We start from the raw sequence: 26,638 nt of genomic DNA on the forward strand, positions 1-26,638 counted from the left end.
GGGCACTCTCTCCAGGGCACTCTCTCCAGGGCACTCTCTCCAGGGCACTCTCTCCAGGGCATTTCTCTTTAGGATACTTCTAGGATGCACTTAGTCATTACTACAGGGATACATCCCCAGGGATAATTGGGCGACTCAGCAAAGACGGAAATCGGGCCCCGGTCGAACACTATACCGAAGGACGACAAGCCTCGCCCCCTACCTTAGTCGACCTCGGATGATTCCTGTCCAGATCCAACGCATGAGTCAGCCTTGTTGGATTCACAAGGACTGGTACTTGTGGCGTGTTATTGCTCCATATGGAGAGATACATATTGTTGAGAAAAGCAATATTCCATCATATTGACATGGGATAAAACACAGTAATTGCTTCAATGCTCCCCTATTGGCCACACCTGTCCCCTTGAAATAGTGACATCAGTCCTTGCCTCATCATGACATCGGTGTGTGAAAACGCTGCTCCTATGATTTATTGCTAGTTACATCTCACTATTCTCTTGATTATTGTCTTTAACATACTAAACTGGCTTAGAAGTCATAAAAATGAGCAACAACCAGACTGTTGGACCATCACTCTCGGCTCTCGCTTCCTCGGTACTCAAATTCAGTCCTACAGCATGGCTCAAGTCGTGGCTGCTCTACCTAGGCATCGAGACACATGTCAGAGGTACCATTGAGCCCTCAATGAAACCTTTCCACAGCGTGTGTGAGTATCTCCATGCCTTGCACATCTATACCGATGAAGCCCGGAGGGGAGAAGTCCGTACGGTTTCGGCCCATCATTTCTGCTCACACGTCACTAAAGGTATGTCTTACGGGCTCCAGCGACAGATGTGGTTATAAGATGTGGCTACAGACCCAGTTCAGAACGGGGACAGAAGCTGACATGGAGATTCCCAATGCTACTAGACCTTCGTCAATGCCTGATCTACGACTCTTGCACCGCATCAGCACGCCTTATTGGGGTAGAATATATGATTCCCAAGTCCCGCTACCTGACTCTTGACCCAGAAGAGCAGAAGCTCTGGCACTCACACGAGTTCGAGGTCAAATCTGGCATGCTAGTCTTGCCATATCCTGAAACTCATCGACAGGGGCGAAAAGGGAGAGACGCCTGGGACAAATTAGAGACCCAAGCCATGGAAGAAATCGTTGGCTTGTACGGAAAACTGTACCACTTCTGGCAGGTGGATCAAGGGCATGAGCTTCCACTAGGTCAGCCAAAGCTGATGGGGAGCTTGACGGACTATAAGCAATTAGACGTCGACCAGGCGATGGAGACGAGGAATGAAGCAGAGGGAATCAATCAGAGTAACAAGAGGGAACTGAGGAAGGAGATATCTTTGCCAGGAGTCCCACAGTCAGCGGATAATTGGTGGAAAGAGGCAGAGAGGACCAAGATTGGTATCTATGCAGACTAAAACCCAGTGATGCTGTGGTCTGCCATCATATGTGAATCTGTACCCCTTCGACTTAGTATCGGCGAGAGGAGCATAAACAGTCGCGACTACCGATGGCTAAGACCACTGCAATTCGAAGAGATCAAGGAAACAGGCAATGATCAATGTCTCCGACGCCCTATCTATGCCTCTGATGTCGGAGACCTAGCTTTGTTGGACCTACCTGCCCCCAGGCTACCTAACCCAGGTGTTCAAAGAACGTCTCCCCGAGGAGCACCGCGCCGTAGACCGTAAATGTCTTCCCTATCCACGTACTCAGTCATCGTTCTCGGCGCTGAAAGAACGATGAACGGGTAGGTTGATTCCGATGCTGCCCAGTTATCCAAATGGATGAAATCGTGGTCTCGTTGCATAGTGCCGAACAGACCGTGGTGCTGGAGGTCTGTATCGAACCACCAATCCAATTCGGCGGAAAGCATTGGATCAAGGTCCTCGGCACGACGCTCGAGCCGGCAGTGTGGACGGTTGAAGTTGAAGGTGTGGCATCGAGCAGTATGCCGTCTCATTGCTACCGCAACCGATGATCTTCAGCGAAGGAGTGGGATATTGTAAGTCTTCCATGATGCAATGAATCATGTAAGCACCGGAACAAATAATGAAAGAGCCACACGATGGTGAGATGATATGAGATTGTCGGTCGTAACGAGAGAGACGAGAGAATGTGGGTGAGAGGTTTTGGATCATCTTCAATTTTCTTTTCTGCACACAGCTAGCTCACGGTGGTTACTGGAATCCTGTGCCAAGGGTGAACAGTGTCTCGGCAGCGACGATGAGGTGCGCAGCGGTGACTTCAGATGCAGTGGCCGCGCTGATATTGCGCAGGATCCTGTTCAATGAGGCAAATTGGCTCTTCAGACATACTTTACGGTGCCGGACAGACCTGTGTATGAGTGCTTCTATCTGAGAAAGATTGGGTTGCTGTTCCTTTCATGAGACGGTATCTAGGATAAGGGCAAACAAAGATATCTGCACCGTAGCAGGAATACGGAGTCAAATAGAGTGAGTGTATTGAACTGTAGCAGCTGGATATGTCGCGCCATTGTGTGAATGGCACACCTCATCGTCCATAACTATTCATTTTGGGCCCATAGGATGAGTGGCCAGCCAGAGACAAGTGGCGAGGCTGTGTGTAGAAGGGGTCAGAACAGGTCAGGAAGGTTTCGTTGTATAGACAGGGTCATCTACTTTCCGAGGACGATAGCAATAGACACAATAGCTGTGGGTTGTCTCTCCCTCATCTTGTTGCTGCAAAGGATCCAACAATACACGAGGCTGTGTCGGAAAGGAGGCATGCATTTGTTCTAGTCAATACTGAATCAATGGGCAGATTTGACTACATAACCATTTCCAGTATTTTGGGCTTTTGTCCTGATTCTGGGTCTCACACATATCAGAACAGGAGGTGAAGCCTAATTCAATATCTCATACGACAGAGAGTTGGCTCAGAGAACATAATTTGAGCAATCAGAGAAGCAACTTGTCAGGGGAGACATACATTGAGAGAAATCGAATATCCCAGGATATCTAAGTATATTATTCAGCAAGCTTGGATGGACTGCTCTAGTGTTGATGATCGCCCTTACATTGCGTTGCGAAGAATGAGAACGGCGTGACTTCTTTGTGTTTTGTTGGAGAACTTCTATCCACATATGGTGCCGATAACCACAGGATATCATTTGTCAGGAACTGTAGATTAAAGAGAACGATTTCACAGCATGAGAGACTGAGCATCTATATCTGATATTTGCTTTGTTCTGAGCATTCTCCTGGTGCCATTACTACTTGGTGATACCAACAGAGGTTTTCTTGTCATGATGAAGAGTGCTTGTACAGCGGCCAGGAAGACCAAGCCGTCGTTGTCCAAAATCATCCCAAGGTAAAGTAGAGTTGAACCTGTCATGTCTGTGGGCATGCTCTACTGAATGGTCATGACATCTTACCGCAGCACTGTTAGCAGACGGATGCAACATCATGTTCTAGGCCTTTGGGGGCCGTCTGCAAAGAGCATCGTGAGGTTGCAAAGATGGTAGAACGTCACCTCTAGGTCCCGAATACCACGCCAGAGTGGGAATGTTCGGTTCGGAACAAAGCATAGGTGATACAAAGGTTCGTAAAAGAGGCTGAACCACACGTTTGAACAGGATGTACGCAAGAGTTGGCGATGTCGACCCACCAATTTGATTGTTTCAGGGTCAGCCATCATCAGGCCGGATCCCAATTCCCCGTGCGTCCAATGAGCTGTCAAAGACTTGACACAAGATCCGACGACAAAGTAGGGCAAGAACAGCCCAATTTGAACGGGCCCTGGTTTCCATGGGAGAGGGTGGTAGAGAAATGATGTCTCTGGAATTCGGATCTTTTGACTTTGTTCCTTTGAAGTGTAGAAATATGCCAACATCTGTGTGTAGGACTAGCAGCAGCGACGACATATGGTAGGCATGCCATGGCCCCATCACTTTCCGCCCATATGTGGAGGGATTCAGCTCCATTGTTTTCAGCATCTTCAGCTTTAAGAGTTAGCACACTGATCCCATGCCTCAAATTGATTTGAAACAACACCCAACTTTAGGCAGGATATCACCAGGCAACAGACTGAGCTGAATCGAGTTTGACCACGGCTGGGATTTGCTGTCAGCCGGACGGGCAGAATGCTGTGCAGCGCAGAGAACCTGTCATAATCTGGGCTGGGCGGTGGTGTCGTGTGGTTCTGTGTTATGGTGACGACGGACGGATGGCTGGCTGGATGGATCCAAGACATACTCCGTAGAGCGGTTTGCTCAGGGGACCATTCCGCTGGCCAATGAAGAGGCAAAGACCATGGCATTACGGACGAAGCAGACATCTGATGAGAGAGTTTGACTGGAATATGGGAATTGATAGGATAAGACTGGGAAAGCTGCATGAGGTGGGTGTTGGCATCAGTGCTTGGGCTTCCAGAAGGGAGTTTGTGACACTTTGGTTTGGTGTCCACCATCAGGTAGATCACTTGAATTTACGGGAAGTCTCCGAGCCAATTGTCCTAGGTTCTCACCAAACACAAAGTCTGGATTGTGGAAGTTGCAGTGGATCTTGGGGCCGCGTGATGGGAATCAGACATGTGAGCACCGACAAATCAGATTGCGGATGAGTGAGGGTTTGACGGCTGTCAAAAGCGTGGATGACATTGACGTGAAAACCCTCTGAACATGTTGCAACTGATATATATTGTGGCTTTTCTTGAGAAACCTGTAGTCCCTATAGAGATCTTATCATTTGCCCAAGATGACCACAATGCCAATAGTTTGGTTGATTGATGCATTTGGTCAACCAGGCACGCCACACAGGTCGACAAGGGAGGGTGGGCGCAGGTCCCAGATTTGAGTGATCGTCATGATTGGCCTCGAAGTTTGGGGGTTTCATGCAGGCACTGGAATAGTGGCCGCCCTCTAACGCTGAACAGTACTCGTACAATGGCTTTTGTCGCTAATGCGCCTTGCCGGTTCCATGATTCGGCATGATGGGGACTCTGGTGGGATGCCTATCATGATTGCCTGATCGCGGGAGTCTTGTTTCAGGTACCAGCGGCTAAGACTGCCCCCAATTGTCTGCCGCAGGTCTTTATTGAACCCAAAGGCTGTGGGATGTGCAACCATGGGTACTCATAGAATGCATACAGTTGAGCCTGTACACAGTAGCCTGGGGGTCCTGGTACATGGAGGGTCTGCCCTTGCACGGGAATGCTACACAGGCTATTCGAACACTCCTTCTCTGGATTTTGTTAAAGCCAGGACAGCTAGGAGCAACAGCATCGGTAGACCCAGGTACCTACCATACGGATACTGTACTCGTCCTTGCGGGCACCTGCTTTGTGGCTTTTAGGTTCGGATATGATGTTGCCCGCGAGGGGGGATGGGAAGATCCGCGACCGAAGCCCGAAAGCGTCCATTTGGTGGTGCCCACTGCCCAGTCACGCCAGTGTCTGTCGTACTGATACGCATTGTCGCAGGGTGGGCCAGGGTGCTTCAGATCATCGTGAAAACAAAGCCTGCCCCGACCTATGCACACCGCAGGCAATGGACAAGATCTTGCTATGGAGGGAGCCGCAATAGCGTAAATTTATTTTTCTAGGCGATTGATCCCTCATGTCGCGCAGATCCGAAAGTCCATCTGATTGACGCAGGAAGTGTACGAGCAGCCAAGTTGTCCTCTGCATACGCCCCGAATTATCTTTTCAGAGTTCCCAAGTTGAGCGAGCTAACATGACTGCTTTTGGAGTCGGCAAGAGAGAGCCTCGGCGACCCAAAGGCCACCAGGGCACCTGCGTTGAACAAGAGACCGAGATCGTTTAGCGTCTCACCCCAGCGATAGCCGAAATGAAACGGTGTCTTGGTGGATTATCAGCTTGGAAAGTTGGCATAGCGTATGCATATCGAATGCACAGCGAGCGATCACCAAACCCGGCGCCAGTGATGCGTAGTTGGTGCGCACTCTCTAAGCGAGACGTTGACGTACTGTATGCGGAATGGATCCAAAGGCTGGTCTCTCACTCCGTGCAGTAGGGAGATGCGTGATCCCAACACCAAGTGGACACCACGGCTGTGGCGTGGCTTGCGATTGGGAACCAAGGTTCATTGACACAACGGGGTGTCGGCACCTGCAAGACAACGAGGATCGGAGGCATTGTACAGGGTTATGGCCTGTCCCAAAGCTGTGTTTCTGGACCTCTGGGTCCCCTGCGCCTGTGAGATGCAGGTTAGGGCACACCTCTTTCCAGGTGATGGGAGGGTCTCGATCTTGTCTGCTACCACCGTTGTTTGGCCTAACAGGACAAGCCTAGGGTATTTGATACGGCCTGGGCCCCTCAACCCTCGCTCAAGCCCAGAGGTACCTACTCCGTAGATGTGTGAGGATTAGGCGCACTCACGTAGATTCTCCCTACTGTAGACAGGCACGACGCGACAGCAGTTACGAAGGGGTATCGGAGTAAAATACGAGATGCTGAGACGTCCTCCTGTGGCCACCATTGAGTATTGCAGGGCTTGTCGGCCAACCATGCCTCTAGCGCCGTTGTAACAGCCTAAGAGGTCGAGCACTTCGTCTCGAGGTACCGTAGTTCAAGGATTACTGACCCTGCAGATGACTGTGGCCCCGACTCAAGTCATTGTGATGTCGTGGCTGGTTTGGCTAGGCACATGCTGTGCTCAGAACACGATGACCTCTATCTTTGTGCTCAAACAGACACCACTAAGAGTACTACTGTAAATGGTAATCGATGGTGCTCTAATTGCCATTCTCGATAATGTGGAGAGGAACCATACTGCAATCAGCTCCGGACTTTGGGATGGTGAACTCTCAAAGCAAGGGATTAGCCAGGCGTGCAGACCTGGGGAATGGGAGAAACTTTTGACTGTTGTGACTAGTTGTTAGCCATCCTGCCACCCTGGTTAACTTATCCGTAGATCTAGCCTATGGGTAGAGCCGAGTTGAAAAGTCAAGGTTACGAGTACTCCGTACGTAGGTAGTCCTAATCGTCCCCAGTGTTCCCAGTGACCTACACTCACAGGCGTAAGCATACAGTATCAGTACAGAACAGACTATGCGTAGACATACAGTACATAGCAGCTGGTAAGAAAAGACGCACAGTTCCTTTGGCCGTACTTACATAGATAAGGTACATCGTTGTCAGCTACAATGCAACTCCATAGGGTATCTATACCCCTACAGCCACTTAGAGGCACCTAGAAAAGGGAATTGTTTAGCGTACCCCCCATACTGTTATAGGGATACAGCGCGTGAGGTTGTGGCAACCTATTGTAGGCTCAGGAGGAAATCTGTGTCACGATGGTATGTAATAATGTGATTGTATTGGGGCAACAAGGCTTCACAGATGACGAGCAAATTCAGCACCAGCGAATGTGCGGTGCGCAATTAGCAAAGAGGAAGACTGACTGGAGTTCACATTTCGTTGGCTGTGATACTTTCTCAGACGAGTTTGAAAAGCGAGTCACGTGAGTAGATGGACTGGGTCACTCGACCTCAGTTCGTACCTAATGCTACGGAGCAGGAGTATGGCTCAAGGTTGTGTACTCCCTACAGTACGTACGGATTACTCGTAATTTCCACTCCCATGCGTGGATCGCCTGCCAACCACGTTGGGGTGTGGCAAAAGCTTACCTTTAAGGTGGAGCAAAAAAGCCTTGGTATGCACGGTAGGATGGACATGTCAAAACCTCTTAAAAGGACACAGGGTGTGTTGTGACTGCAATGAGGTCAAGATCATCCATCAAGATCTCAGCCCATGTGGACAATATCTGATACGAACAAAAGTCATGGTAAGCGTCGAGAACGGGGCACTTTAGAGGGGGGACTAGGGCCAAGGGCCCGAGGGGGCACAACACTGGGACAAGGGGACTACCTGGGTGCCTGGGTAAGATCTCCAGTCGCCTGGAGATTCAAAAAGAGCGTTGTGGAGTTGGAGAGTGGGGGGGCGAAGGGGGGAAGGGAGGACGGGCACCTAGGCCCTAGGCACTTGCCTTGGATCAGAATCGGTCACCGTCACTGCAGTGGGGTAAGCCTTGGCAATGTCAGTACGGAGTAGTTCCTGCTTGTTGGGCGATGGCAAGACCAACCATGTGAAATGGCCTCGTGTTTGTTGCGTGTTGCCAGCAGGAGCGAACAAAAGACACGTTCTTGCCATGCAGCAAACTTCCAGATCCTTCGTCCAAGTCCTTCCACCCAATCTTCGATCATTACTGTAGATACCTTAGATAGATCAGATACCCAGGCATGCGTGTTTGTCAGTGGTGCCAGACTGGATCCGTCTTTTTGATTCGATCAATTGAGTTTATTTCATCTCATTCAATCACGGTGTTTCGGTCCGTAAACTCAGACGACGTTCTTTTGATCACTAAACCTGCCTTTGGAATGCCTGGCTGGTGGGATTGAGTTTGGTGGTTTGCTTTGAGAGGGCAGGACCACTGCTACTCTTCTGGAGACATGAGAATTTGACACAGCCATATGCCAATACGAGTATGGCGGACACAAGTTACCAAGTTACGGAGCAAGTAGCGGAGCATTGTCAGAGTTGGTCCATGGCACGATCCATTCCTAGCATTCACTCTCGACCCCGTACGCGTAGGCAAGATCGGGTAAGGACTGGGAGATGGCGTTGAGCTTCTCACCCAGGCTCAGCCCACCCACGCCACCCAAATCACCTTCGCCGTAGCGAGCAGAGACTACGGAGTAGTACGAGTACCCAGAAATGCCAGACACCCACACACCCTGAGCTTTCTCCTCACTCTCCAACAACAAGTCCCTGTCGATAAGCGTATTGTGGAATTATTGACCCCAGGTCCAGAAGAGGTGGCAATTTGACGGAAAGATGCGGACATCAACGCTCCATCCAACCTTTAAGCCTCTTTTGGATGGACGAGACACCCGCAATAATGTCCACGTACCGAGACAAGGACCGTGACCCCAAGACCTGGTCCTGCTTTTCTCATCCCAAAAAAATTTGAAGACAGATGCACCTACCTTTGCTGGTACCTTAGGGAGGTACTTTGTTCACGCAGGAACAAAGATTCCAGGGGCAAGGTTTGTTTGGTACACATGATTCTAGTCAATGTTTACAGCAGGTGTCTTTCATTGATTACATACGGAGTATGATTGACATGCAAACTCTGGGTGGCTGCTAGCTTTGAAACCTTAACACGAAAGTACTTGCTGCCACTGCTCCTCACGTTCGTACTGTACGGAGTAGTGTGGTTCCTCGTGTCCCTCATGTGCCTCATGCTCCCTCATGTCCCTGTCTTTTGGCCGTCGTCTGAGTGCGAGGATCTGGCTTGGCGCATAGGCTAGTTTGCACACCACTGCACAGGCCAGTACCGATTCTTGCACCAAGCCGTCAAATCCGTCCAGGCTTTTCACTTTCGGGACCAAGCTTAGTGGAAAAAGGATTAGTGGCCTGTCCTCTCCTGCGCACTCCTGGGACCCAAGGTTCACACAGGCTGCAAATCCATGATGGACAAGCCAGGGTTGTTGGTGGTGGACCTGGCTGGTGGACCTTTGGAGTCAATCGGGGCTCCCATCAGAGCACATCAATGCCCCGTCAAGGGCTCCATCAGTCCCAAGAACTGCCTGTCCTGTAAGCCCTGCCTTGCCTGTGCAGCCTGTCTGGCCTGTCTTGCCCGCTTATCCGGAGCCGGACAGGGTCTCTTGGTTGGCTGCCACGGCTGCGTTCAAGCTTCCCATGCCTGTCTGGCTCACTGGTTCCCTCGCTGGGGCTGCCGGGGGCTGCCCTCGAACTGCGGATGTGGACCGAGAGACGCCGCCTGCGCCAGTGATCCCTCTGGGTGGCACCAGCACCACGCTACCCTCTCGTCTAGCCTCCATCTCCTGCTGGATGGGCCTTAGGCCTCACCACACCATTCCAATGACTATCTCTCTTCCTCCTCCACTCAATCCCTCTTCCTCCCCAGATTCCTCGTCCTTAATCCTTATTCGCATCCCAACCTCATCCTATTCTTCCTTTACTTTTCACCACGCTCTCCGAATTTCAGAGTTCCTCGATGGTTCAGTAGTTGCTCTCCAGCAACAGGAATTTCGAACCCCGTTTCCTGCATACGAGAGTCCGCTCCTCGTCCTAGATACCCATCCTCTCCCATCCCATCTCGATCGAAGTCAATCCTGACCCCTCAACCCTCAACAGTCTGTCTCTGTTGTCGTCCAAAATATCCTCAACATACACTCCACATTTTCCAGTAGTCTTCGTCTTTGCAGTCGATTTGCCAATACCACCCCCCATCCCGCTCGCCCACTTCCACATTTGGTCACAGTATCCTTCGAGGACGGAAAACAGAGGGGCAGGGCAAGGGCTATCGTGTTCGCACCCGCTTCGAATTTACCCGGTATCTGGTTCTTGCAGGTGTAGCAAGATCACCGGACACAACTCTGGACCCAGACGCCGGTCATCTGGTGGATTCGTGTCCGTCCAACTCCCACGTTGCAACCAAGTTTCCACCAATCTACCTAGGTGTTGTCCGTAACCCTCAATCTTGAGGTATTGAGTTTGCTTCAAAATCTCAACTCCGACCAAGGCGTGATTAATCGAGCGGAACTATTTCCTCTTGGTAAGTTAACTCCTCTCACGCGTTGCTCCTGCCCCAAAGTTCGCCATCACCACGGCAATCACAACAGATCGCCCATTCTATCGGACGTCCTGAGAGTTGGCCATGTCCGCTCCTGCAGAATCCACCATCTCTCTCGCCACGGATAAGCTGGACTTCTACTCCGGAGCTGAATCTCATGTTTTGTCCGCTGAGCTATAGGAGGGGTCGTCCTCGAACTCAAGCACTCGTTTTCTGGCTATATTACATTGGGTTCTGCTGCCCATCACCCCAAATTTTTGCAATTCTTCAGATATACACTCTACTGTCAAATATACGTACGGTTACTAACTATGGAGACCGACAGTGAAGCAAAAATCGAGCTACCGCCCTTCCGGGCCCCAGATCCTGACTTTGCTAAGCCCAAGCAAAAGGACAAAGACAAGCTCCCAAATTTCAAGGAAAAGTTTGGGGACTCCTTGACTCCGCGCCCTCTTCCACTACAGCCAAAAGTCCCAGGATTCTACATTCCCGGCTTCACTCAAGCCTGTCTGGACGGCCTTCCAATTCGAACCTATGCTATAGGTGGTATATACTACAATATGACTCAGCCTCAAAATGAAACGCGATCCTCGCACAAGCGATGGACTATAGATCGGAGGGAACTCACCTATACTCTCGAGGTTGTTCAACAACCCGAGAAGGCGAGAGCCTGTGGCTCTGGCCCAAGGTGTAAGTCTACCTCATGTTATCCCGCGTCTCCTACTTCTAACGCTCTTGAACAGCCTCGGCAGACAGAAGACCTGTCGACCCTCCACCTGTCGTCGAGTTGAAAGTATTCTCTAATGGCGTCGATGTTACCATGTCTTATGATTCTACATTCATGCTCTACGCCAGCCTAGAAGTTGCCCGGCCTATTGCTGGTGGCAAGATGCACACTCCTCAGACCATTCCTGTCCTGACAGGTGTTGCGGTCGCTAGTGCTGCCTATCTCACCCGTCCGGAGCCGGCTGCATATTTCATCTTTCCAGACCTTGCTGTTAGACACGAGGGCTGGTACCGACTCAAGTTTTCACTGTTTGAAGCTGTCAAGAACGAAGTCGATTCTGATATGGATAAGCCCTTCATTTATTCCGGCCGCAGCGGTAACGCAAATGACCCACCTGTATGACACGAGAGCATGGCCAATCGTCTGGAGGTGAAGTCGATCCCCTTCCAGGTCTACAGTGCCAAAAAGTTCCCAGGTCTCGCCACCAGCACAACTCTGAGCAAACTCGTCGCCGAGCAGGGCTGTCGTGTGAGAATCAGACGGGATATCAGACAAAGGAAACGTTCTCGAAAGCAGCAAATGGCCGACCCTGAAGCCGATGATGCTCTGAGCTCCTATCAAGGTACTCCCCAGGCCAGCATTCGACAGTTGGAGCATTCCCGCTCCGCCAGTCGGAACAGCCTGGGCAGCCAATATGATCCTATCGATCGAAGGGGTTCGATGGAAAGCCTTCAACGCCATCCCATGATCCAGAGTCGGCAGCCTTCGGTTGTCAGCATGTCGATGCCAAGTCCTGGTCCTACCTCTGCTGGTGCTCCGTGTAGCATGGCTCCTCCCCCGCCAACATATCACAACTCTCCCAGTCACTTTGCCCCCGACCTCTCTCCGGTTCCCTCGCCCTACCGCTCTGCGCCTCGTCCACATTCCAAGAGTTTCTCCACTCCTTCAGCTCGTCCTGAGTTATTCAGTGGTTCATCAGAATTTGGCCCTCGCAGAATGCCCCCATTGCCCCCATTGCCACCAATACTGGACAGTCTCCAAACTGCTCGGCCGCCTCATCGGGCTGGCTTGTATGAAACCCGAGAACATCAACCGACCAAGCGACATGCAAGTTCACTTCCCTACGATCCAAATCGAGCTTTGAAGGATCGAGCTCGTCCGGATTCCCAGAAACCAGGCTTTCCTGCGAGTTCTCCCTTTGGCTTCGGGCTCGGTGTCGATGCTTCCAACCAAGTCATTGAAGCCGACACTGGTGACGAGGATGACAGTGAAGAGGCAACATTATTCGCTGGTCCGATGAGTTACCCTCGCGCAGACGGCTCGCAGGCAAACAAGAACATCCGAATGCCTCATAACCTTCTGGGATGAGCCCAGAACGATCATCACTCACTCTTATCTACTCTGCTCATCGCTTTGTCTTCAGCCAGTTTGACATTAATATCACGACAATACCACATACTCACGAACACGAATTTTTGGCGCTGCAAGTTGTTTCATCCTACTTCTGGCCACGAGGGGTGTGAACAGTGCTGTCCAAGCCCGATTCGACCTCCGATTCCTGAACACATGCTCTGCCAGATCATGCCTTTTGAAATTTTCTGGTCCTTTGGGCCACAGAACTAACATACACTCCTGTTCGGCAACGATCATCGGATCTTCGATTCAGCTCTATGAGCGTTTTCTTCTCTTGTCGATTGACAGACATGGGACACAATGGCTTTCACCATTACTCTGGGACGGTGTTTCATGAAAGGCCATCCAAACTGGGCATGGGTATTCAACAGACGTCTCGTGGCTAGGGAGAGTTTGCAGGCTCGGGTGGCAGGGACAATATCTTTCTTGTGCATGAACTAGGGACTTTACGGTTTGGGTCTGCGGATTGTGATTAGTCGGTAAAAATTGGAACCAAGAATGCAACAAGGCTGGGACCCCGTTCAGACTGGGTCCGTTGGATGGAAGGCCGGAAGAATCTTCCACGCATCGCTAAAGAAGTCTCGACATTATGCAGAGCTTTGTTCTCATGTCAAAGTAGTTGAGACAATATATTCAGACTGACATGTGCTCAGTCACTTGACATAGCTTTTTCAAAGTTTACCGATGTAATCCCTGTTTCCCTTGCACTCAACAATGAGATGTCGACCTATGCTCGCACAAGTAAATTCCCACCAACAAGGATTAGACACGTAGGGGCACGTTCCAACATGATAGCATCCATCACAAGGTGTATATGTACTCATGATACTGTCATGACTGTAGATCTCAGGGATAGCTCTTCACAATGATCGGCAGACGACAGTTGGATCTGCAATTGACCGAGGGTGGAAATCCGGGGCTCAAGGTCAACGGAGATCATGTCGATCTTGCTACCATTCTGTGTCCAGCATGACGCTTATCAAGGTCAACCGCCAAGCCCTCAACAGACTCTCATCTGACGAACAAGAATAACATCCTACAGCTAGTCATGAACTCGGGAAGACCCCATGCGAGTGGTTGACTGGAAGTCAGGATCCCATTGAGCAATGAGCTATACTGCTGATAACTCGACGCTTCCGAGAAATGTACATTCCAACACCTCTCTGAGCGTCCGAATGCGTCCATTTGCATGGTGACAGACTGGTACGATGGGTCCAAGCGTTCAGAGTTTCGTCCCAGCCATTAGCGTCCTCCCGGAATAGAGGGTTTTTATGGTCATTTCGACAGTTTCTGCCAAGCCGTCGGTGCATCCTGTCAAATTTCAGCTGGGAAACACACGGATCAAAAGTGATGGGTTGGTTCATACGAGTCGCGTTGGGAAGGCCCCGCCTATTGGGCCACAATGTCATCAGTGTGCTGATCACCCGTTGCTAACAGAACACCGTCACGGAGGGCCGAGGGGCCTGAACACAGTTCAAGACATACTCCGTAGATTCCCCCAGAAGTGGCTAATGAATCAAGGTTAGGGAAGGGAGTGAGGGAATTCGGAAGGCTTTTCCGACCCATCATGGATGTACGCACATTCCAAACGGTCGCTAGATCCAATATCGACGTCTACAAGATAGCTACCGGCAGGGCACACGTCTCATCACTTCTGTCGTTTTTTTCCCAGGGTATGGTTCCTGTCCACGTCGGTCGATCTTTTGCGCCTTGGCCTTCCACGCGCCTCCCATAGCTTTGGTTTTCACGTGCAGTGTCTAAGGGACTGCCATGTTTCATACCGCTCCCTTGGGAAGCTGTCAAAATGCTGTCACCGACAGGGTGTCCTGGCCTCAAAGCTCGCCGGACGCCCCGTGCTGACGCTACCTAGACACTTGTTTTTCAATAGTGTCAACCACCTCGAATACCCGGCGATGCGGGTGCAATGACCGCCGCTGTCTCTCTGTCAACGCTCGGTTCATCTAGTGGCCGTCGCCAGCCCAAACCCTTCTTGACAAGTCTTGGATGTGAGGCGCCTGCAATGTTGGTGATGGGTCCACCACTCTGGTCCCTCACCTGTCCTCTCCTCGTATCCAACTCATCGGGGCCTTTGTATTTGGGTGGGGTCGGTACAACTTGCTATGGTATTGACCCCTGACGGAGGCGCCTCGATTGCCTTTCCAATACGGATGATCGGCCTGATCTGAAATCGGTAATGGGCTTACGGAGTAGCTAGACTTTTCTTTCATTGACTGGACAAGGGGCCACTTGTGTTTTTTGAGTTGCTCGACGCACACGGTCCGGCCTGCTCATTCCTGTGAATGACGTGTGCTGGAGGTTGGGACTTTTGATGCTATTTCGCCACGTTTGTGGAAGTCCTTTTGTGTCGAGGCCATACCTACCACACTCAATCGTCTTACTTCATGGAGGCATACTAGTTGCCGGCCTTGAGAGCACACGCGTGCTACAATGTCATGACCGTGCATGGCATCAGGAGAGTTGCAGACCTGTTTGACCTAGCCCTAACTTCACATCTGATTGGTCAGAATTCGCACCAAGCCATGTTCACTGGAGGATGAGCGTCCACATCCATGGACTTGAAACACCTTTCGTTGCTTTTCTTAACATACAACAGCATAGCGTTTCGGATTGCATCGTCGGTCATTCATCGTGCTATTCTATTATTATGCTCTATACACAAGTGTCTTGTCCAGAATAGTGCTTTGTTTGAAGTGTTCGAAACAATGCTCTAAATCTGGAGACCATAGATGTCTCGTTCGTGTGAGAGAGCATGAGGCAGTGAGCTTTTGGTCCAATTTGATGTGAGATATAGGCTGCCGTGGCTCCATGGAAGCGAACATCCAGAATCTGTCCTTGTCATACCTCCAAATTGATCCTAATCGTCAGTGACCTCCACCATGATGTCCTCTTTCAGCAGTCCCAAATCAGATGACCCTGAACAGCTACCATTCCTGAAATCCTTGGATCAAGGCATTTCTGATAAATGCAAGCAACCGACCTCCCAGTTCCACCATGACGATAAACCAATGGCAACAAGGGTTTTATCCCACTTAATGGTCTTTGTCCTGACCTCGGCAGCATGGATCGTGGTAATTTTGCTGGTTCGATCGCCACCTTCATACCGAAAGTCGGGTTTTCATACCGCTGGAGCCTCGCACCAACACAACATCACATCCAACGCGCACTTGATAAGCTGCGGAACCTCGACTACGGAGGCACGACAAGCTGGATGCAAATATGACGTCCTCCTTAATCATTGGGTGCCATCAGAATGCTGGGACGAGGAGTTCGTCCAAGAGTACCAGGACGACCGGAGTTGGGGTGCTTATGCGGATGAACTTTTGACGCAAGAGATCACTTCGATCGACGACATGTCGGAGCGCAAGTACTATTATACCTCTGTGAGAGATCACATCAACCATTGTGCAATCGTGTGGAAGAAACAGTATTGGACTCTGTTTGAAGAAGCTCCAGCGTTTGATAGTGTCATCGCCGCTCCTTTCCATACCGATCACTGCGCTCAATATTTGATGGATGTCATTGACACAAATGGTACAATCTCAACAAAGGTTGAGATTGGCTTTGCTGGCTGCTGGATCAGACATTGACAGGTCAGGATATAATCAATTTTTGCAAGAATTAAATGACACCACCACTCCCAGAGACTTTCTTTCATTTCGGCTATTCTTGCTTTTACTCGTTGCTCTACCAGCTGATCTCTGAGCCTCATTGACTGTTTTCAGAGCTTGATACTGTCTACCTGAGGCAAGGTATCCTCATCACTCTTGGTGTCGATTCTCCCACAGTCCATGATTCTATGACGCTTTCTGAAACTCCTCCATATAATTTATTTCGATGGAGAAATGACCTTGAACATGGCATGTGTGTCACCACAGGCCCAGACATCGACTATGCGATCATTCTGAATCTTGAAGATGCCGACCCCAGGATACTCGAACTTCCCACCAGTGGCTTTATATCCGCGAAAGTCGCGTGCATGTGTGCCGGACCAATTCATCCGGGCGATACAGGTTTCACCGTCCACCCACATGTTGTCGATCCTCTGATAGAAGTCTGGGAAAGAGTCCTGAATTTCCCCCACGTACCGCTTGAATCCCTCTCGGTCAGTGGTGCTGTGCTCCAGTGTACCTCGGAATGTCACCTTAGGTGAGATCACCGCATCAATCAGCTCCGGGCTTGTGTCGAACTTGTTCCAAATATCATCGTAGAATCGCCGTACTAGGTTCTTCATCCCGCTGCGAGTCACAGAGGACGCTGCTGCCATGGCGTGATTTTATCTTTCAGGTGTTCGAAGTATTTTTGGGCTACCTGAATTGATTTCGATCCAAGCTCGTTGATTAAGACACAACTCTGTTCCTTTCTCCAAAGAAATGGGTTCATCGGATTTTCCATCAGATGTATGAGGAATAATGACTCTTAAAGATTGTGCATCTCACGGCACTCGTCATAATGTCTTGTTTGTCGATCAAATCAAGGTCCGGTTAAGACCGCTTTGTTTCGGAGTTTTGGTACCTGGATCCCTCGGGCATATTCCTTTGCCCGCCTGACGTTTTGATAGCTTCACTTCTACGGATGAACAATATCCTGAGACTGACACGACACGCATTCTTGGCGCTCAACTCTACGGTGACATTCTCCTACCAGAGTAACCGAGCTGCATAAGTGAAGATAGGGAATTCAAACTCGTTGCCAGCATCTAACAAGATACCTAGCATACATACTGTAAAGCAGAAGACAGCCGAGAAATGATACGCACGGAGGCTGGTAGTCATGACTATGCCATGCACGTCTTAGTGGCATCCCATGATACACTGGGTATGAAATGTCTTTTGGTTCACGAAGCTACAAGAGCTGCATGAGAGGGCTTGTATCGAATCTCCCCATGGCCAAATGCAAAAGGTGTAGCACTCACAACATCGCTCAGGAGGTTGGGTTGATGGCATGACGAATGCCGTCGAAGGGGTATGGTTCGCCAGCGGCATGCAGACAACATGTTCAAAGATATGTTCTGATATTGGCTTTACTCGAATTAATCTTGATTTCAATCGAGCTGGGCCTCAATCCTGCACCAAGGGCAAGTTGAGATCGCCGGAGGTCGTCTTAAAGTCGTCGGTCGTGAGGTTGTCCATGGGTTCGTGGCACAATCCTTCCATCTTATTGTCGGTGAAACAGGCACCGAACTCAGGTCAAGCGATGGCGGCCCGGTCCCTCTACTTAGGCGCAGCCTCCTTCGAAACAATGTGGTTGGGTTGCGTCATCTTTTGCGCAGGCGCTAATTCCAGGAACCTCATTCCTGATATCTCCAACTCAATAAGCCTGTTTCATTTCCGATCACCTGATATCAAGTCTCGAGTGCTCAGGACTTTTGGTCCCACAAAGTCCCTCTGTTAGCTGATTGTCCTCAGTCACTCGTGGCAATGATTCAAGGAAGGCCCAATTGCCTTCTTGTCGGATCTCTAGTTATTTCGCTGCCGTGATGACCCCATACTCATACCCCTATCACCCAATGAACTCTGGAGGCTGATTCATGTTACCACATGCAGTACTCCGGACAGGTTGGGTAGTCGAAAGATGGTGATGGGCTGCTTACGAATGCCTCCAACCAGGTATACTCCTTTCATATGGCCAATCTTCGGACACGGGGCATCTTCATTCCGCAGCTATCGTGCTCTTGGTCAGCAACAGTAACGATCATAGATACTATTCTCGTCTACAATGGCTCACCTATAGGAGAATTTCGGTACGGTACCGACTGTTCCGAATTATGGTCCACACAAAGACGAGGCCCAAGCCTCTTGGTTGTGCATGGCCGTTCGAAAGGTAGCGGGATCAATCTATGTATGCCTCGATATTCTTTCAGATCTTTCTATCTGATGTCTTCACTGTTGTGGGAAAAGTCTTCTGTCTAGTTCTTGGTTTCTATTCGTTGCACCTTCACGATGTCGACGAATCATGCGGCATTCCTCACTCAGCCAATGTCACGGCCTTTGGTTGTGGGAGACGCTCCATTTCCAACCCCAAATGAAGACGAGATTGTCATCAGAAATTCTTACGTGGCAATCAACCCTATCGATTTCAAGCTTCAAGAATTCGATTTCATGAACATGAAATATCCCACAATACTCGGATCAGATGTTGCTGGGAAGGTAGTCGCCGTTGGTCCTCTGGCGAAAGAATTCCAAGTTGGTGACAGAGTCATTGGGTTCGTCCTCATTTGAATCTCAAATGCCCCCTCTCGAGACGGGCAATACTAAAGCAGCATGCTTACACGTACCTTCTTACTGATCCAGATTTTGTCATTCTTTTGTGACGGAAAACTCCCGGAATTCCGGCTTTCAAGATTACACTGTATTGATAACCTCATTCGCTACGCGAATTCCCAATGGAATGGCCCTGAAGTCAGCAGTTGTGCTCCCAGTAGCCCTCTGCACTGCGGCGACCGCTTTGTTCACAGAGGAAAACTTGGCCCTTCCACTATCAGTCGAACAACTACTAGATCCTTCAAAACAAGACTCTGGCAGCTCGAGCCGGACAGTACTGATTTGGGGAGGTAGCTCAGGCGTTGGGTGCGCTGCGATCCAGCTTGCTCGTGCTGCTGGGCTACGGGTGATAACTACTGCAAGCAAGCAGAATTGGGACCTTTGTAAGAGTTTGGGAGCTCTCGAGGTATTCGACCGAAATAGCGATTCTGTGGTCGATGATATCGTGGGAGCTTTGCAAGGGAAACCCCTTATTGGTGCCATCAATGCTATCGGTACTCCCGACACTCTCCAAGCCTGTGTCGACGTTCTCGTCAAAACTGAAAGCAGGAAGTTCATTGGCAATACCATACCGGTCGACGACAATGTGGATCTAAAGGGGGTCAAAGCCCATAATTGTAAGATGACCTCGTATCTTTCTACTGCCACTCTAGTTCTATCAATAACTCACGCTATTTCTCTGTGAGCGTTATACTAACGGTTTTTCTTCCTGGCCTAGTTCATGCCTTTCAACTCTTACAAGGAGGACTTGCATCTAAGTTCTGGAAGGACTTCTTGCCTCAAGCCTTGGAGAAAGGAATAGTGGTTCCCAAACCAGACGCAGTCGTCGTTGGAAAGGGTCTGGACGGCATACAGAGCGCACTTGATACGGCAAAGAAGGGCTACAGTGCGTCTAAATTGATAGTTGCCCTCGAAGATACCTCCTCAACATGAGAGTCGTCCAGGCGAGTCTCAGTTCCGAGGAGCACCGCATCACTGTAGGGAAACAGAAACAAGGATCAAGACATTTTTTCCACTTCTGGTCACTGCCGAGTAGGAGCTGCTCTCATGCTCTTGCCCTCGATGATTGAGCGGGCGACCTGTGGAAGTAGTATGCGTGCGTGTATGCCATAAAGTTATGAAGCGAAGCGGAGACAACGCCCCAGTTTGCCGATCACGTTATATGTTTTTCCGGATCCAACTTGTCAGAAGCATCTGTCTCCGAGCTCTAGACTTATGAGTGTCTCGCGTGTCAATCTGTCCAAGACTGCATTCTATCATTCCACTTCTGCATAGCTCCGGAGATAATGTGGTTCGTCCGGTGGAGATGGAGCATCTGTCGACGTATGGCGGCATTAGCCACGGTGGGACAAGTATGCTCTTTGTTTACATGGGTCCCCAATATTGACTCGTGAGGTCCAAAAGGCGGTAACAACACTTTCCTAGCTATTGGTATATACGGTATCTGGCGTTATTGGCGAGAGCCTCTGTTGGGTCAGGTTTCGAACCCACAACCATGAGGGGTCTGATACCAAGATGCACAGTTTGAGGCACGCAATATGGGCGACAGCTACGTCTTGGAGCATTGGCGTCAGAGGTGGCTTTAATCAGGACCTAATAAACTCATCACAATAACAGCGTGCATTTTCGAAGTACTTTGGCCGATTTTGCTCTCATCTAAGGGCATGCTACCACCAAGCGCCTTGCAATCATGCTCTTAAGCATTGCGCTTAAACGGTAAGTTTCAATTTCAGCAAGTCCTTCTCCACAATCTCATCTTTCTTCGCGAGAAGCTCTTCCATATCCAAGGGGCCGAAAACAAAGCGTCCAGAAAGCCTATTATTTGATGACAAAATCTCAGCCGGCCGTTACCATTTCCATTTGGAGCTTGTTGGAGAAAGCCAGTGAGAAACAAGCTTACCATTCCTTTCGCGATCTTGTCAACCATACTATGGTATCAGCACACATTTGGGGCGTCTGGGTCAGACGGGCATGCATGTACTCTGGCATGTTGAGGGCCGTTTCGGTCCTTACGCCTCCAGGATGGACAGCATAGGCGATCACGCCCTAGTGGAGTAATCATCAGCGATGGGCTCAAATCGGGAACACAGGTAACGTACTTTCTGACTATACTCTGATACCAAAAAATCGTTGAGCCGGATCTGTGCTAACTTGGTCGTCTGGTAAGCACTTCCGCCGGGGCTATCCATGTCTTCATCAGTACAAAGTATCGCATGCTGTCAAACCCTCAGGACAAGTTGTTAGTGAGGATGGAATTACACAAACATACGTTGAAACGAAGGCTCCAGCACTCGTGAGTGTCACAATGGTTTTCAAGTCACCCTTCAAGACCAACGGCAAGGCAGCTCGGGTCACAATGTATGTGCCTTTGATATTGACCTCCCAGGTCAACCACCAATCGTTGATATCGGTCTCTGCGAGAGGGCGCCATGTCTCGAGCCTGGAGGCATTGTTGATGACCACATCAAGCGATCCGAACTGTTCTTCGACCTGGTCCATCGCAGATTTGACAGCGGCCGGATCGGACAGATCTGCTTGAAGTTTCAGGACTTTGGGTGGCTTTCGGCCTGCGGCCCTGGCTGCCTCCAGAACTTCATTCACCACGTCATCGAGGGGTGACCGAGCCAGCAAGGCAATTGAAGAGGCACCTGCTCGTGCGAAAGACTTGACGGTTTCTCGACCGATCCCTTTGGATGCACCAGAGACTAGTACTTTGATGTCGGATGCTTCACCGTTCTCTGGGTTGATGAATTGATATGTGTCATCATGGGTTGTAGCCACAATTTTCCTGCCGAAAGGATCATCGGAGGGTGCCGGGCGAGCCATTATGATTCTTTTATGGTGATCTCCCTTGGTAGTTATCCTTCAAGCTGATGAGACGAAATTCGTTGTATGATTCTTGGGTTATTTATTTACGTTGTCCTTTCTGGGCTAGAGATTATTCTGTTCTTTGAAGTGAGGGAATTATTATCTATGAGCTCATAAGTAGAGGCGATCTAATTTCAGAACTAAAGTCTATGCAACGGTCGAGATCGGTAGAAGGCTTCTAGTTGCTTGCGTTGCGGGGACCTAGATCTAACTAGAAATGCGGCCTCGGGCTACTCACTGTGTGGCAAGGCCATGCTTCTTTCACGATCACGTGATCGCTCTACGATATCTTGAATCTCAATTCCCACGCTTTTCGAAGAGATCACAAGAAAATTGTTGCACTAGGACCCTTGTCATACAAGAGTACTAGAAATAGCGCATGAAATCATCGGCCCAAGGCACGTTGGAGCAAATCTGCAAAAAAGTCAACACCTCTCATGACACGAAGTAATTCCGCGAAACTCTACCTTCAAGATCAACGTCTTGGGAAAGGGAGTCTAGTTCGCGTGGTGTAAGCTCGTCGGGGAAAGACGACCTGCCTGGGGCATCACTGTATGAATTAACAATAGCTGCTCCGGGAGTATCGTCAGCATTTTGTTGCAGTGAGTCTCCATCAACGAGCCCAGAGTCGATTGATGCTAGTGAGAAGGCATTAAGATGATGTGAGGGATCTATGGTACTTTTAGATTGGCCAATTGAAGTGCGGGAGTATTTCTGCCTGAGGAGTGGGATGGCTTCTGACGCTGTATGGGAGATCTTTGCTAGGGTCTCGAGAGCAACGATTACCACAGAGAACATCGTGCTCAAATTGTCCTCGCACAGCTTCTGCATTTCATATAGCACAATGAGCGCAGAGCCGGTGCGAATGATGGCATTCGTGATCAAATCTGGATATGGGTCCAATAAGAGAATGTTGAAACCACGCGGATTCTTGCTCTTGGGATCATCTGTTCTTAGGGCTTGGATAAGAGCATTTATGATGCTCCGGCATGCACAAAGGCGAAGATCGTAAGGGCTGAAGTTATGGTCAATGAAAGAAAAAGTCGGCGGAAGTGCATCCGTAAGGATGAGGTTTCCAACTTCAAAGTGAATGATTAAGTGGGCTACATGTAGTTTAGAAAAGCCATGGTTCAAAGGTGGATGCAGTACTTACTGAAATACATCTGGGTGAGACGGTTGAGAAACATGTAGTCCCTCAGGCCTAGGCATAGAAGAGGGACAAAGATCTCTTGATACGAATTGCTTTCCTTGCGTGCTGCGTCAACTGCCTCTGCTAGTGATATCCCCGACATTTGGTGAACGAGCGCGTCCTGGACACGAGTAATTGCTGCCCAGACAAGAGTTTTGTATGCAAAAGCGTGTTGCAAGATTTCTATCAATTGGGCGTCAGATATTGGTGTCTGAAGATCACGAAGAGATTCGAATTTTGTTTTGAACAATCTCGTACGATCTCTCACTGGTCCCCAGACTCTAGACTCGCTGTCGCACCCTGGAGGGAGCAATATGGATGGCCGACATTTTGTGAGGGCCCTCGTAGTGTCTGAGATGACACCAAACCAGTACGCGAGGTTAGACATTGATAAGCGTTGTGCTTCATCTAGGTCTTGCTGAATACTGCCTTGTGTGAAGTAGCGGTCGTTGCTGCAATAGTGGGAGCTTTCCAGTAGGCTCGTGATCGGATCTCTATGACCAAAGGGTATTCTAGCTCTCCTCGAATTGAGAAAATTATGATGGCTCAAACATGCTTCGATGCAATGGTCTTCCAGGTCATCGTCTGTTTTCCTAGGAGAGCTTGGGATCATTGCAAAAAGATACAATGCCAGGATTGAGCGGTACGAGGGTCTTGATAAGACGCCATATATCTCTTTCCGTGCCTGCGCCGAGAACGTTTCGCTCAGTTGCTGTTTCAAACGAGCGAGCCTGTCTTGATTTTCGATGCTTTGTCCAGACTGGTGCTCGTCGAGGTCAAGCCATCGAACACAGTAGGCGTAAACAGCGTATATCAAAGCCCGATTGATGATGCAATCAACGTCGCGTTCGCTTGTGTCGCTCGTCGCCAGACTGAGACACTGATTTTGTCGGCAGCTCAGAGCGGAAGATGACTTGTCTAATTCGATCATCAACTTTGATATCCGAATCGGAAGCTATAAAGTCAATAACAACACTGAAGCATGTGTAAAGTTTGAACTGACGAACCTGGTTTGGGGCAGTAAAAGGACACGCACGCCCTCCAATCCACAGTCCAATTCGAGGCTCTAAGACCGTGGTGAATACATTCCAGAGTAAATGGTGAAGTCTTGACGCTTGGAGGTGCCTTGCCAAAGAGTCTGAGCTTGTTGATAAAGATATAGGTGTCGTGGAGCTAGGGGTGAACAAATTCAAGCCGGGAGAATCCTCGGGTATTGTGTGATGACTTTCTGGTGAATCATCGAACGCAGTCACCGGTGCATCCGATGTTGTAGGGGTGGTGACAGTATGCTGAGGATGTCTGTCAACGACCTTACGTTTCCTTTTGCGGTTGCTTGTTGGAGTTTGTCTCGGTGCCATGGAGCAGGCGATCCCTCTCCGGAAGCAATTGTAACAAGCTCGCCCCGGCTGCAACAAGGCATTACATCCAAGCCGTTGACGCTGGCACTCATTGCAACTTGTATTCGGTCTCCCCATTGTCTAACGGTGGACGTCAGATCTTTCCATACAGTGGAAGTGGTGTTGGTGAGCGACTCATCAGGGATGATATTGCCATCCGTAATGATTGTGACGTATAATTGATTTTTCTGAATCGTTTCAATTAGAGGGAGATCTCATGAGGGGTTGCTGGTGGGTTGTGAGGGGGGAGGGTTGAGGGGCCGAGGCGGCCGAGGGGCTATGGATTGAATGAGAATTCTAAGGCTGGGGGCCACGGTTTAGGTGGCAATAAAGCTGCGACAAGACAAGGCGAGCCATCGACAAGCCCGAGGGGACCGCCTAAGCCTTCTGTAGAACGACGTACAATGGACACTGCCAAGCAGAACTGATTTTCCTCACTCCTCAACTCACCTAGGCACAGGATAGATACACCCACGACGCCACCAGAAATTCCGTGAACGTATCTCAACTTGGGTTTCCAAAGAAATATGGCCCTCGACCTACCACTAGACTTCAAAATGCATAAGCAATGGTAGTGGCATTGGTAAGGTTAGCATCAATGATTGCCATGTTGTCCTATCAAGGAGAGTATCCAGATCACGGGACCGGAAAACTCAACTCTTCCAAAGAACCACTTCCATCAAAGCTTTCTGAGGATATGGATGAGTTTCTCAGATCATCTCACTACTCTGCTCTAGGCCTTGTTTCCCAACAGCCCGGCATCATTATCTCCCGAGCCTGTTCAAACAACCAAATGCATTAGTAACACAGTTTCCCAAGCAAGAATGTAATCCCCTGGCCGGTGAGGCGGCTTATTTCTCTCCGAACCCACGGTCGTTGAGAGAGCATTCCGAATATTCATTTCTACATATGGACTCAGGATCGTTTCCACCTCCCTCTGATGAGACCAGACATCTGAATTTCCTCCCAGAGAATCAGGCCACGACTTGCACAGAAAGGGACAATGTCGGTGAAAACTATCGGAATCGCGGGGATCACGGGCAAAGTTGGCCAGTTGCTAGCATTTTGCCTTCGTGAGGCAGCCCCTTCCGTGAATATAAGGGGGTTGGCACGGGACCCTTCGAAGGTTGATTTTTCGTCGTTGCCTGGCATCGAATTACGCCAAGGCGATGCCTTTGACACCGAAAAGATTCGAGGTTTTGTCAAGGGCTTAGATGTCGTTGTCTGTTGCTACCTCGGGGACGATCATTTGATGATTGAGGGCCAGAAATTGCTCATCGATATTGCCGAAGACGAAGGTGTTCTACGCTACATTGCTTCAGACTGGTCTCTCGATTGGACCAAACTTGAAATGGGTGAATTATTTGTGAAAGAGCCTTGCCAACGCGTACACGCGTATCTAGGGGAGAAGAAGAGCATTCGAGGCGTTCATATACTTATTGGTGGGTTCACAGATGTCGTTTTCGCTCCATTCTTCAAAATCTGGGATCACAAAACCCAGACCTTGAACTATTGGGGCACAGGCGAGGAGGCATGGGAGTGCACCTCATATTTGAACTCTGCGCAGTACACTGCAGCTGTCTGCCTAGATCCACAGGCCGTAGGGGTGCTTCGCTGTGAGTTTTCCTTGCATGTTAAACACCTTTTCGAGTCAAGCTGATTTTTTTTAGTTGCTGGCGATGTTATCAGCATCAAGGGCATGGCAAAAGCTTTCGAAACTATATACGGCATCACCCCTAATCTCCAGAGGCAGGGGTCCGTGGAAGAACTTCGCGCTACCATGATAAAGAGCAGAGAACTTTACGGCGCCAACGTGTTCAAATATATCTTCTAGTGAGTCTGCTATCAACCCTCGATGTCTTTCAACGTGCTCATCGATCTCGAAGCTGGTATCAATACTTCATGATAAGCGGTCGGGCGCTGATGGGCCCTGGATACGATAACAAGAGGTACCCAGAGGTCAAGGCTATTTCGACTGAAGAATATATGAGACGTGTACCTCTCGACCAACTTGGCACCGCATCTTTCTCATGGGAGAGCAAATACGTCCCTGCCTAGAAAGCCCTGCGACCTCTCCAGTCATAGTTCATGCATTCGCATGCGCACATGGTTCCAGCACCTAGACTCTGCTCCCTACCATCCCTCATTTTCTGTAAAAGCAAAGACAGAGATGCCCCT

At 49.7% G+C, this 26,638-nt stretch overlaps 6 protein-coding genes across 7 annotated transcripts; 3 read left to right on the top strand and 3 right to left on the bottom strand.

Annotated features, from left to right (window-relative positions):
* Positions 1 to 3,208: 3,208 nt before the first annotated feature.
* PV10_04370 (uncharacterized protein) lies at positions 3,209 to 3,987 on the bottom strand. The gene is made up of 2 exons (XM_016368917.1): positions 3,634 to 3,987; positions 3,209 to 3,580 (listed from the first exon to the last, which is right to left on the bottom strand). The coding sequence occupies exons 1-2, from the start codon at positions 3,856 to 3,858 to the stop codon at positions 3,437 to 3,439; spliced, it is 369 nt and encodes a 122-aa protein (XP_016224705.1). The 5' UTR covers positions 3,859 to 3,987; the 3' UTR covers positions 3,209 to 3,436.
* Positions 3,988 to 10,896: 6,909 nt separating this feature from the next.
* On the top strand, positions 10,897 to 11,714 carry PV10_04371 (uncharacterized protein; the record flags this gene model as incomplete). Its single annotated transcript, XM_016368918.1, has 2 exons — positions 10,897 to 11,275; positions 11,329 to 11,714. The coding sequence occupies 2 exons, from the start codon at positions 10,897 to 10,899 to the stop codon at positions 11,712 to 11,714; spliced, it is 765 nt and encodes a 254-aa protein (XP_016224706.1).
* Positions 11,715 to 11,723: 9 nt separating this feature from the next.
* Positions 11,724 to 12,680, top strand: PV10_04372 (uncharacterized protein; the record flags this gene model as incomplete). Its single annotated transcript, XM_016368919.1, has 1 exon — positions 11,724 to 12,680. One exon carries the CDS (start codon positions 11,724 to 11,726, stop codon positions 12,678 to 12,680), a length of 957 nt encoding a protein of 318 aa, XP_016224707.1.
* A 2,945-nt stretch (positions 12,681 to 15,625) lies between these two features.
* Positions 15,626 to 16,333, top strand: PV10_04373 (uncharacterized protein; the record flags this gene model as incomplete). The annotated part of the gene is made up of 1 exon (XM_016368920.1): positions 15,626 to 16,333. The coding sequence occupies one exon, from the start codon at positions 15,626 to 15,628 to the stop codon at positions 16,331 to 16,333; it is 708 nt and encodes a 235-aa protein (XP_016224708.1).
* A 4,231-nt stretch (positions 16,334 to 20,564) lies between these two features.
* On the bottom strand, positions 20,565 to 21,997 carry PV10_04374. 2 transcript variants are annotated; one of them, XM_016368921.1, is made up of 4 exons: positions 21,276 to 21,997; positions 21,106 to 21,187; positions 20,907 to 21,052; positions 20,565 to 20,821 (listed from the first exon to the last, which is right to left on the bottom strand). In XM_016368921.1, exons 1-4 carry the CDS (start codon positions 21,830 to 21,832, stop codon positions 20,716 to 20,718), a joined length of 891 nt encoding a protein of 296 aa, XP_016224709.1. In that variant the 5' UTR covers positions 21,833 to 21,997; the 3' UTR covers positions 20,565 to 20,715. The 2 variants fall into 2 exon arrangements, with proteins under 2 accessions (XP_016224709.1, XP_016224710.1); XM_016368922.1 differs by having other exon boundaries at positions 21,106 to 21,222.
* Positions 21,998 to 22,309: 312 nt separating this feature from the next.
* PV10_04375 (uncharacterized protein) lies at positions 22,310 to 24,421 on the bottom strand (the record flags this gene model as incomplete). Its single annotated transcript, XM_016368923.1, has 3 exons — positions 22,310 to 22,977; positions 23,028 to 23,976; positions 24,071 to 24,421. The coding sequence occupies 3 exons, from the start codon at positions 24,419 to 24,421 to the stop codon at positions 22,310 to 22,312; spliced, it is 1,968 nt and encodes a 655-aa protein (XP_016224711.1).
* Between the last annotated feature and the right edge of the window lie 2,217 nt (positions 24,422 to 26,638).

This window comes from Exophiala mesophila (assembly GCF_000836275.1).
Source record: "Exophiala mesophila strain CBS 40295 unplaced genomic scaffold supercont1.3, whole genome shotgun sequence".
Taxonomy (NCBI): domain Eukaryota; kingdom Fungi; phylum Ascomycota; class Eurotiomycetes; order Chaetothyriales; family Herpotrichiellaceae; genus Exophiala; species Exophiala mesophila.